This window comes from Pseudomyrmex gracilis, unplaced genomic scaffold (genome assembly GCF_002006095.1).
Source record: "Pseudomyrmex gracilis isolate BER0280 unplaced genomic scaffold, ASM200609v1 scaffold_164, whole genome shotgun sequence".
Taxonomy (NCBI): Eukaryota; Metazoa; Arthropoda; class Insecta; order Hymenoptera; family Formicidae; genus Pseudomyrmex; species Pseudomyrmex gracilis.
This window is the reverse complement of record NW_018020748.1, coordinates 51,608-63,215: the sequence shown is the minus strand read 5'-3', so window position 1 is coordinate 63,215 and position 11,608 is coordinate 51,608. Positions and strand designations below refer to the sequence as shown.

General features: G+C 35.2%; 2 protein-coding genes across 4 annotated transcripts; one reads left to right on the top strand and one right to left on the bottom strand.

The window, feature by feature from the left end:
- Nucleotides 1-202: 202 nt before the first annotated feature.
- Nucleotides 203-2,035, top strand: LOC109857589. 2 transcript variants are annotated; one of them, XM_020434058.1, is made up of 3 exons: nt 203-490; nt 631-943; nt 1,019-2,035. In XM_020434058.1, exons 1-3 carry the CDS (start codon nt 389-391, stop codon nt 1,510-1,512), a joined length of 909 nt encoding a protein of 302 aa, XP_020289647.1. In that variant the 5' UTR covers nt 203-388; the 3' UTR covers nt 1,513-2,035. The 2 variants fall into 2 exon arrangements, with proteins under 2 accessions (XP_020289647.1, XP_020289646.1); XM_020434057.1 differs by having other exon boundaries at nt 631-2,035.
- A 1,229-nt stretch (nt 2,036-3,264) lies between these two features.
- LOC109857572 (spermine synthase) lies at nt 3,265-11,587 on the bottom strand. Of its 2 annotated transcripts, none has more exons than XM_020434024.1 (8): nt 10,938-11,587; nt 10,035-10,320; nt 9,088-9,199; nt 6,239-6,361; nt 5,986-6,140; nt 5,800-5,889; nt 5,464-5,655; nt 3,265-5,279 (listed from the first exon to the last, which is right to left on the bottom strand). In XM_020434024.1, exons 2-8 carry the CDS (start codon nt 10,314-10,316, stop codon nt 5,133-5,135), a joined length of 1,101 nt encoding a protein of 366 aa, XP_020289613.1. In that variant the 5' UTR covers nt 10,317-10,320; nt 10,938-11,587; the 3' UTR covers nt 3,265-5,132. The 2 variants fall into 2 exon arrangements, with proteins under 2 accessions (XP_020289613.1, XP_020289612.1); XM_020434023.1 differs by lacking the exon at nt 9,088-9,199 and adding an exon at nt 7,223-7,334.
- Nucleotides 11,588-11,608: the final 21 nt, after the last annotated feature.

The window sequence follows — 11,608 nt, the reverse complement described above, 5'->3', positions numbered from 1 at the left end:
CGATTATACATTTTTGTTTTCGAGCACCGCGCGACGTGTACAACTTGCGAACTAGCTCCGTGTAGTCTGCATGTTCAGTTCGATCAAACCCCATGTCCAATTTCTTCCATACCAACCGAGTTGTTAAAGTCATCTCATTTCTTTATTTGCTACGGAATGTGACATTCGCGTACATACATACATACATACGTATACACACGTACGTAGAGCGCACAGTTGTTGTTAGATATGTAGCGCACGTATATATGTAACGTGTTATTTTATATTTGAGGTTAAAGCATGCTTCATCAGTTGGCAATGAAACTCAGCGTGATTTAAAAAGTTGCTGATTAATTATTTATTTTTTTTTTTTTATCGAGTTCCGTTGTGATTCCGAAAAACTGATAACATGATAGGCAAGCAAAGCCAGCCCGATGACAGCGAGGATAATAAGTTGCGAATAAAGCTCATAACGGACAAACGGAAGTTCTTGGAAGAAAAATACGCTCAGGTGCGCACAAGTTTCAATATTATACCTCGTTTATGTTAAATAAATGCGCTCGGAGTCACTTTGCGGTATCAAATATTGTTAGTTTCTAACTTTGATTCCTGATTGCGAAATGATAAAAAAAAACAAATTTTTTCACACAGATTGAAAACGAGATCAGAAGTTGCTTCAAGGAGTTGGCGGAGGTTTTGCAAACCAGGGAGAAGCAGCTGCTGCGCCAAGCCGAAGCTATTTACAGACAGCAGCTCTCGCTGGTCGAGACTTCGTTGGATTTTCTGCCCTCATCGCTGGTAGTTCTCGACAACAGAAGCGAATTGGAGAAGAAGATACGTCAGTTCGGTAATATCGAAGTACACGGATCAAACGGTATTACGGTGAAAGATGTAGAGCCGTACAAGGTAGCCGACTATCAGGATGCCAACAACGACCACGTTAGTTTCGACAAATCGATCACGTGTAAGAAAACCCAAGATCTAACTCTCCCACGTTGCAAGGACCTGATATCGGATTACAAAACTTTGCATTCTTCAGACCTACCTCTTTCCTTCCTTGTGGAAAACAAGTCACAAAGTTCGCAAAATGTAAAAGACAATGACGCACTGATGACCTTCAAAGACAGTCTGTTCCTGTCGGGATGGTCGCCGTTTCTGATCATAAAACGCAAACTCGGTCTGGCACACGTGTCCCTGGACGGATTGCACGCGTTCGACAAGGCTTATCCGCGAAACGTTCGATCTTTCGATACGCCTTGTGACACGACGAAATCTTGCGAATTGAATATTCTGACGCACAAAACCGCGGGAGTGAATTTGCGAAATAATGATAAAAAAATCTTGAACAAAGATAAAGAAGATTCCGAACTGAGCGCATATACCAAGGAAAAGCAAGACAACAATTACGAGCATCCGATACAGGTGCAGCATTGGTTACGGCAGATTCTCGCGGAGACCGAAATAGAGCCCGCGATTCACGAAATCGGCCAATTTTCCGAGATATCCAAGGCGAAGCTCTACAACGGTCTGTAGTCGTTCTCTCTCGCGCTCTCGTCACACTCAGTATTTCGATTGGGGCCAAAGTTTCCAGAGCAAATGGAAAGCGAATTAATCGAAAAAGGCTGATCTATTTTAGACTTATTTTTACACGTTCGTCACACGTACACACACGCTGGATTTTTTAATTTTACATAAATGTTTTGTAATTTACGTATATATAGATTATAAAAAAAAAAAAAAAAAAAGAAACGTCCTCTTTTTGCGGTGTAATTTGAAAAGAGGGACAGAACACGTAAAGGACGGAGACACACGTGTGAACGAAGGAGAAAGAAAAAGAGAATACGTGTGAAAATTTATTGCATTACATCGACAGAGAGTTTTCGGAGTATCTCGGCGATAGATCCTCGATTGCGTAGCGTGTACAACAAAGTGTTGCTCTCATAAATTGACGAGTGTTCTCTTTCAAACAATACTAATTGGAAATGTTTCCAATCACATAATTTTATAAGACTATTTATTCAACTAAAAAGAGGTATTTATTTTAACATATATATACATACGTACATATATATATATATATATATATATATATATATATATATATATATGTTTTCAGTTATCATACGCGCAGCTTACTATGCTATGTCATTTTTTTTTTGTTTTTTTATCGTTCATCATTTGATGAGCAGTATATATATATTGGTCCATGAATTTTAACCGCGAACAAACGGGGAATCAAGTTATTACGGACGTAAGGTTTGTTTGTTTTTTTTTTTTTCAAGCGATATTTTTATAAATAAAATCCACAAAATTGTGTAATTCAATCGTCATTGATACAATTGTAATTCCAATTTCGTCCCCTTGGCTTGTACAATTAGTTTGTGCGTCATAGATGTCAATGCGATTTTGCTAACTCGGCTATAATATAATTCGTGTTGTGTGCTTTTTGCGTTTGCGTGCTTTGTGTGTGAGGATTTGTAATTCTCAATATTTGTGTATATTTAAACACCGAACGAAAATAAGAATCCGGAACTGTTTCAGATTTCAAACGACGCCGCTTGGTAGGTCAGTGTCGCGCGTTCTGATCCGGTTTGAAAAAAAAATTATTAGAGACGAGGAGGTCCGAGTGATTCGCTATTTATTAAGTTGTGTGGAGACACACACACACACACACACACATACATACACAAAAGACTATTTATCCGGTAAAGATCAAAAAGTTTCAAAGAATTGGATCTCTGCGTGTAAAATTTATATATTTGCTCTTACCGAAGTCGAAAGATTTCTCAAGCACTGAGTTCGTCGTTTTTTTGAAATTTCGATAATTCCTAGCGGAGCTGCTAGCTGTATCTATCGAGCGACTACTAGTTAAGAATAATATTTAGGGTAGAGATCAGGGGTTTCCGAAAGTTCTCGCATCTCTGGATCTCGGTTGTGCAATCGCTCCCGGTCCAGAATCGAGAATCTTCGTCGACCGGTTATAATTAAGCGTCTTATCACCTTGAGCTGATTACCGTGCATCTTATCGCATTCTGATTGCGCTCAATATGCTCAACATTTCGTATAATATAAATACTTCGCGTTCGGCATCTCGCGCCCAGTACGTTCCGCGTTCTTCGGTTTCTTTGTACAACAATGCGCTTTCGCGTTCAAAACTTTCCGCTGTGCAGGAAGAACATGCGAGTTCACAGGATGTAACATTTGGTAGTAAAACAGATATATTTATATTTGAAAAAACATGTGCTTTTTTTTATATCATTTTTAATACTGAGAAAGAGAGATGTGTGATCTTCAATAAATTAATAATTGTTTGTTTATAAAATTGCATAAGAGAGGATAGAATAATTTTTTGTTTTTGCGAATACCTAGCATTATTCTCTATAATTCATTTAATTCACTTGTGTAGAGTCAGATAGGACTTGTGCATTTTCTTAACCCCAAACCGTATAAAACTCGAAGAAAACCAAACGTTTTGATAAGAACAAAAGCGGTCAAAGTTGAGACGCAACGTGCAACATATGTAATACGTTTTCGAATACGAACTACGAGTAAAAATTTCGCGTAAATCATTTATCTTGCACCATTATACCGAGATATATCAATGGTACGTCATTGTAGCATTGAGAATTTGGTCCCCAAGGTGAGACCACTATGTTCCTAAATTGCAACGCATCTGCTTTTATTAGAATGAGAATATTATCTCATTCTCTCTCCTTACCGTTTATTTCATCATTGGTCTGTTTCTCTTTCTGTCGCACTGGCTCATCCTGTACACCTTTCTACGGATCGAGAGTTATTAAATAGTACACGCCTATAAGTCACATCTATATTTTTTATGTAATTTACATATAAATTTTGCTTTTTAAAAATTTTTATTTTTTAATAAAATTGAATTTTAAGAGAGTTTTTGGTGATATGACAAAATGTATTTTAATACGAAAATTCTCAATATCACCACGCATGTTTATACTTGAGTAATACTAAATGTTTAATTGAGATTGTACATCGATATGTATGCGTCAAAGTAATTTATACTGTTTAGGGTTAAGCAACTTGTAATACGCAATATGTTTTACGAATCGTTTTTAAATCAGTGAGAAATATCTGCTAGAAAAATAATTTATCCTGACAACTGACCTTATATCGTGTTCTTACATACGGAGTCTTACACAATACAAAATATATTTATATATATTATGTGTGTACATATCTTGATACATATATATGCGATAAATATATACATATTTAAAATATGTATACACATCTCGACATACATGTGTATTTTATCGAAACGCAAAAATTTATCACACGGATAAAAGCAAGTCGGTCGCGACGAAATATCGAAGTGAGAAAAAGAAGAAAAACAAATAATAACGTATTTGTTACTGTTGTCAATCCTTTTAAGACATAATGTAAAAATTGACAAGACGATTACGTGCTAAAAGTTTGAAGTTTAAAACATTCCTCTAAAATAACAACTGCTAGTTTTTTAGCAATTAATTCAAAGAGAAAATAAAAAATCTTGCGTCACAAAGATGAAATTTCACTAATGGAATTTTGATACATTTTATCAAAAAAAAAAAAGGGGGGGGAATATTATATATATAGAGCACCTTTGAATTCTTATAAACAGCAGTTGTAAACAATGTTCATATCGGTACTTAAAATATCGAAGAATAATAATGGAAGAGAGAGATTGATCGAATTTGCAAAGCAAAAGTTAATTACTACTGTCAAACCGTTCTATAAAACAACGGATAAAAGTGCGATGAACAAAAATAATGCATAATTGAAAACTTCAAGAAAACCTTACAAATTTCTTTTGCTAAATAACAAAAGAAATATAATTAAAAGAAATTTACATACTTTTAAAACCAAAGAAAAAGCATATTAAAAATTATGTAAAAATCTTTTAAAATGTTTGCATTTCACTTTACTTCCAATCTTTCAATAGCTTAAACTATAAAGTATCTTAAAACCATTAAAAAAATGTAGCAATTAAAGATTGATTGAAGTTTGATTAATCTCGCTCAGGAACTAATGTTATTAATTAACAAAGCTAGAACTAGAGGATGAAGTTTCCGTCATAAAAGTGGTAGCGGATTGTGAGGAGGCCGCTTTGGCATGGTCCTCCGAGTACTGCTCTTACTCCATCATTTCATTGAGACTTGATAGAAGATCCATTCTTCGAAGAAGGATGGGACGAAGGCTCGAGCCGTCGTGAACTTGACGGGTACGCACAGTTGCGACAGGACGTCTTCGTACATCTTCAAAGATTCTGGACAGGATGCGCCATTTCCCTGCGTTCCGAAAACAAATGAACAAACACAGCGTGTTTTACAACATATGTTTAAACTGAGATCGAATTTATTTATTTATTTATTTTTTTCTATTAGTCGCTTTTTCGATTAGAACCACTTTATCGAGCGATCAGTGAAATCAAATGCACACATTGAATGAAATGTAGCGCACACGGATACTCACATGCGTCATGTACTTCCCGGTAGGCTTTAATACCTTCATTGAAGAGTTTAAAATTAGTCTAATGAAGTCCCATGCGTCACCGTGCGGCGTTGTGCTAATAGGAATATCTGTCAGATCGCCGAAGACGTAATCGAACTGCCGTCCTTCCTCGATCATATGTGCTAGTGCTTTCACGCAATCGCCGACAATAATCTGGAAAACGTTATTATTTGTGTGAATTAAAAACAAAATTCCACAAGAATCCGCGGGGATCTTGAATTTTATAGAAAATTCAAAGAACTTGCGAAGATATCGGAATCTGCAAGTGGTACTTATGTGAAGATTCCAAACTCTTACTTCGTAATTATCGCCTTTTTTCTTGTCTAGGCAATCGCCGCATATGCTCCGCATGTGTTCGCTGCAGGCTTTCATGACAATGTCGTCGATCTGCAAACAAACGTAAACGCACACACGTAGTGTTTTCACTCACACTCTTCGCGCGAAATCGTGCAGAAATTTGCAAAAAATACGCAATTCACGTACTTCCAGCATGGTGACAAATTTCGGCTTCTCCTTCAGCAACTCCCACAATAGGCCGCCATCGCCACCGCCGAGTATCACTATCTCTTTCCCGGCGTAGTTTTCCCTGCCGCGTTGCATCAGTGTCTCGGTGTATATGAGATCCGCCTCGGACATGTCTGTGAAGCAAGTGGAGAAGTTTATATTTTCAAGTTTTTTTTCTTTTTCGCGTGGATCGGTAAAACAACCGTGAGGAAATTCGCACAATCCGACTCACTTTGCAGCTCATCGAGTACCAGTAGATTGCCTAGCGTCTTGGAGTGCACGATTTGCACCTTCTGGTACGGTGATCTGGCCTCGAAAACAAGTTTGTCTATGTCGTATTCTAGGAGCCGCTCGTCTTGAATAAGGACAAAACATCATTCGCAACAATGCTGCGCTCGGTTTATAATTTTTGCAATTTTAGTATAAAAACTTGAAACTTGGAACATGCTTCTATACATGAAAAAACATTGCAGAAAATAGTAAACGGGATATATTATGGCAAGGCAAAGCTGAGATATGTGAATACACGCATGGGAAACGTCAGCATCATAACAAGGAAAAACAACACGAATAAATGTTGGTAAAGAAAAAACACTATTAAAAACTAAATGCTATCTGTGTCATGCAAGAACTGATAGGGAGAGGGGAAGGTGAGGGAGGGAGGTAATATGTCCTCGTAATTACAAATGTCGAAAGTTCTAACGCGAAGACGGATGCGAACGTGTACGTTCCAAACTGAACTGCGTCGAGCACATCACGGGAAGGATTTCTCTTGACAAAGTGCGTGACTACCGAGTAGAAGAGAGGTGTCTAGTATCAGAAATCGCCAAGCCCCTATTTACTTTACGAAAGCTTTTAACGATAAAAAAAAAAAAAAAAAAAAAAAAAAAAATCACATCTCAAATTAAAAACTTTATGGGTCTCGTGGCTTGATGAGTTTTGATCTTAAACGCCTCAGAGATTTATTTGCGACGAGATTTCTTTGGTACGACTTTCCAGACTCGTAGAACAGTTTGTTCAGTGTGAGACAAAAGCGAGGCGTGAGGACATTTTTTTTTTAAATTTTTTTATACAAACATTTACGAATCGATGTGTAATACTAGTTTTGTTTTTTTTTTCCAAATCGATCGAGTTCCTTAAGTGTAAACAGTTTTTTTCCCTTGTAATAGTGGTCGTTATAGCTGGTCCGTAAACATAATTATAAATAAAAACTCACCGGAGGTAGGATAGTATCTCTCAAAGGGTCCACCGCGTTTAATCGGGGTAAGCGTATGCGACCGTGTAGCGGTTGCCGCTGTCTGCAGTGCGATTTCCAATTCTTTCGCCAACTACCACGATTGGCCATCATCATTGTCATCATCATCATCATCATCATCGTCATTGTCATCACCATCATCATCATCATCATCATTGCCATCATCATCATTATCGTCATTATTATTATCATTATCATCATCATCATCATCAAGCCGAACCAATGAATGAACAGAACAAAGACACTATCTTGTAAAACGGAATCGCTACACTCCTTGTTGTTAAGGAAGCTAAAAAAAGGTGTCAAGATCTGGCAAGCCATGATATATGGCAGGGCTTATCTTCGTCCAACAAAATGATAAAACAAGCGGCAAAACGCGCGGATTATGATACAAAGTAACACTGTGCGCATATGTCTGGTGTGTAATCTGAATCGTACGACTAAAAGTAACGGTATCCAAGATGTAGAAAATTATTACAAGAGATGTACAGATTCCATTGTTACATTTGAGAAACTCAAGGATTCGAACTCCGAAGAAGACAAGACGCGATAAAAAAAAAAAAAAAAAAATAAAACAAACTTGTTAGGAAAATATATAATAAATTATTTTGTAAAAAGAACAATATACACAATATATATAATTATTGCACAAATTATTACACATATACACGACAAATGTACACAACAAAAGCGTGGTTCTTAAATTAGCCTCGCGTTCTCGTATGGATTTTATTTCTTAACAGAATCTTTTGAACTCGAATAGGAAAAATACAACAATTTCACTCGTGTGAAATTATTGTAAAGGAGAATAAACAGTTTATATTCAAAACGACCTTTAATGCGCACAAATACACGGACGTTATGGTAATATAAAAATTGAATATAATTTGTAACAGTAAGAACGTTTCCACCTGTGTGCGCGCTGTTATCACGTCACATAAAGATTACAGAAGAATGTTGCGAAATATAAAGCGCTACGTCAGGAAAAAAAGATACATAATAGTTTTTTTATGACTTTGTTTTTCACAATTTACAGAGTCTAAAGTAATTTCTATATAAATGATAAATTTGTAATAATAATTTTATAGTTTATAATTTATTTATATGATTTATTAGTGTATTTTTTTTTTATTTCCGCGTATTTTACACATGTGTGCTATTTTGTTAAACTGACGAAGATCCAGTGCGAATAGAAACATTTTGCTGCTATGTGAATAACATTCAATGTTTAACATTACCTCAACATCTGTATTTCTAATCATTAGAGAGGCCTTTTTGAACATATAATTCGAATAATACAAATTGTCTTGAGAAACTTTCTAGTTTAGCAACAAGAGAGAAAGAAAAATGTAACAAAATTTCACAATAATAATTTGTAATATCATGTGTTTAAATCAAGTTCACTTGTAACGAATTATGCCCTACAGTTTTTTTTAAACACTTTGTTCGGGAACTTTTATTCGTACGACCGAGAAGATACAAAAAAAAAAAAAAAAAATTAACTGTAGAGTATATTTGAATGAATAGTTAAATTCTTTTTTGTAAAAAATTAAGTGCTGGATATAAAAAAGAGTTTGGGAACGTAATAGTGCTGGGAGAAAATTAAATTAGCATTCTCGGCAAGCGACCTATCCTAAATATCTATTAGTAACAGTCAATAGCGATTATAACTCTCTCTCTTTTTTTTTCTATATATATATATATGTATGTGTGTATATATATATATATACGTGGCAAATGTTTCATGATAAATATCTACAAGTATATAAAGTATGTGTTAGAAATAACCGAGGAATAAAATCTAATTGAGGGAAAGCATTTTCTACCTGATAGTGTCAGATAGAGGTCATATATGGTTCCTCGTCTTACTGGAGGTAAACGCTTGCTGCGCTGGCTGTTCAAAGCCATGGCAACATCAGCTTCCAAGTATCGCCACTGCTACAACGTTCTGTCAGTTATGTCATATTTCCTACTTTTGTCACAGAAATGTGTTTACAGAATATTAAAGAAAACAAGATTTTTAAACTAAGAGAGAGTGTAGGACATTTATACTCACAAAAACTGAAGAAGAATATAGTTTATCAAATTTTTTGATTAATTTTTATTCAGTTCAGTGAATATTAAATGCCGCTCAAGTCTTCAATCTTTTTCTTTAATGCACTGTGTTATTTCTATTTCACTTGACAAGTCACATAAATTTTCTTTAGTTTGTCAATTGTTGTGAAACAAGTATTTTAATTTGATCTTGAATTTTATCACATAAACATTAAAATTATTATTCTGTTATGAGATATTGTTTGTCAAATTCGTTAAAAGTTTTTAAAAAAAGCTTATGTTACTACTTTTTCTTTCTCTCTACGCCCATGTTTTTTGACATATGGCTTCTCTTTACACATATGTCAGAAAAGTTTGGTATATAATATACATAACAATGTTGTTATTCAACTAATATTTAATCTTTGTTACAACCTCGATTTATTGAAAAATATTTCTAATCTAATTAAATATTTTCTTGACTGATAAAAATTCAGTGAGAACAAAAATGTTCCAATAAATTGAGATTGTGTAACAAAAATTAATAATGTAATAATTTAAATTTTTTTTAGTAGTGAACTTTGGTCTGGACATTGTAAGTCATATTTCCTCTAGTTTATCAATACGTCACATATTTTCTCTAATATTAGTTTATCAACTGTTTATAGGACATTTCTTATCTTTAAACATTTAGTATATATATATAGATTGATTTAGAATAACAACTTGATATACATACCTCAAAAGTTAAAAGGGCCTCTTGGTCGTCTTGCTTATAATACTCGATGTTTAGAGTAATCAGACCTTCTGTGTACCCTCTAACAGTGATTAGACTACCTCTTGGTCCGGTATATAAAACAAGCAGACTGCCATCGATATTAGATTCCGTTAATGGCTTGAGACCAACAAAATGTTCAGACAACACATTGGCAATGGCTGATTTCAGGCCCGATCGCTGTTCCATATCAGCAATCATATTGCTGGACACGGTGAAGTCCAAGAGTACCGTATGAGCTACCATTATGCTGTAATATCAAATCATGTCATGGAGAGATAACAAGGTGTCACTTTTTATACACATTCTCATTGAGAGCTTGACTACCTCCAATTGCTCGCGATTAAATCAATTGGTTGATCAATTCACGGAATTGGTCAATGTGATTAAATAAGAATTTACGTATCTTATCTTATCTTATATTACGATTACACAAACGATAAATTGTGTCGTGTTTGTGAAATACAGACTACATAAAATTTCAATATCTGTATATTTTTCAAAGTATATATAATATATATATTTTTTTAATATTGCATATTTACAAAAACGTTGTATCGTCTAATCTAATACAATAAAATTGAGGGTTACGTGGCACGCTGTGAATCCGCGACATGTGGCAAGTATTATAAATATATGCCTGAAAATTGGCAATGCCAGGAAAGAGCGAGAGGAAAGATGATAGAGGAAAATACACAACATTACATAATTAATAGAAATTTCCTCTTAGGAAAAATTGTGTCATTACGTGTCCTATACACGTCGCCGTTTAATTGATTCAATTTAACAGGTAGTTGTCAATAACAATCACAACGGATTATATTGACAAGCCGGAGGTCGTTTGTTTGTTTGTTTGTTTATACTCACATAATTATGCAATAAATCGCTTATTAACACGCTGCCCGTCCAACGGAACATACACACACGTAAAATCGCGTTGCGCACTGATGGTGCTCCCAGTCCCAAATGAATAGACGAAAAAAATCAAATACCGGGACTCGGGAGATTTGCGTTCCCTTCCTCTGCACTAAGCTGCACTAGAACTGCGATTGGACAGGCGACGGTAAGGGCGGAAGCACAAACTCTTGCATAACGTGCAAGAAAACAAACCAATCGGAGTCCTTCGTTTCCCTCCTCAGGCTGAGGAAATAAAGGACTCTGATTGGTTTGTCGCATTACGCGTTATACAAAAGCTCGGGCCAATAATGTCCTTCGGAGGGAAAACGACGGCTTTTCTCTCCTCGACTTTGGTTTTCTTCTTCCGCACCGATCGGTTCAGAACGAAATAATTAACTCACTTCGATTCGATTGACACTGCGATTTTAATCATTTTATGTATCATATATATATATATATATATATGTATGTGTGTATATATATATATATGTATATAGTAAATGTACATGTAGTTACAATTATGACACCACAATTTATCCATTCCACGTATGTATGGAGATATGTATAAATTAGACAAACAGCTTGAAATAAAACACATAAAATCAATGATTTTATAACACATAGATTTTCTTTGTTCCTCT

Bases quoted from the DNA above. Each gene is read 5' to 3' on its own strand.
- LOC109857589 (XM_020434057.1), top strand. From the start codon at position 389: ATGATAGGCAAGCAAAGCCAGCCCGATGACAGCGAGGATAATAAGTTG. The intron at 491-630 runs GTGCGCACAAGT...TTTTTCACACAG, and splicing joins TGGAAGAAAAATACGCTCAG to ATTGAAAACGAGATCAGAAG.
- LOC109857572 (XM_020434024.1), bottom strand. From the start codon at position 10,316: ATGGTAGCTCATACGGTACTCTTGGACTTCACCGTGTCCAGCAATATG. The intron at 6,362-9,087 runs GTAGAAAATGCT...TCCTTATTCAAG, and splicing joins CCTCTATCTGACACTATCAG to ACGAGCGGCTCCTAGAATAC. The intron at 5,890-5,985 runs GTACGTGAATTG...GTTTGTTTGCAG, and splicing joins AATTTGTCACCATGCTGGAA to ATCGACGACATTGTCATGAA.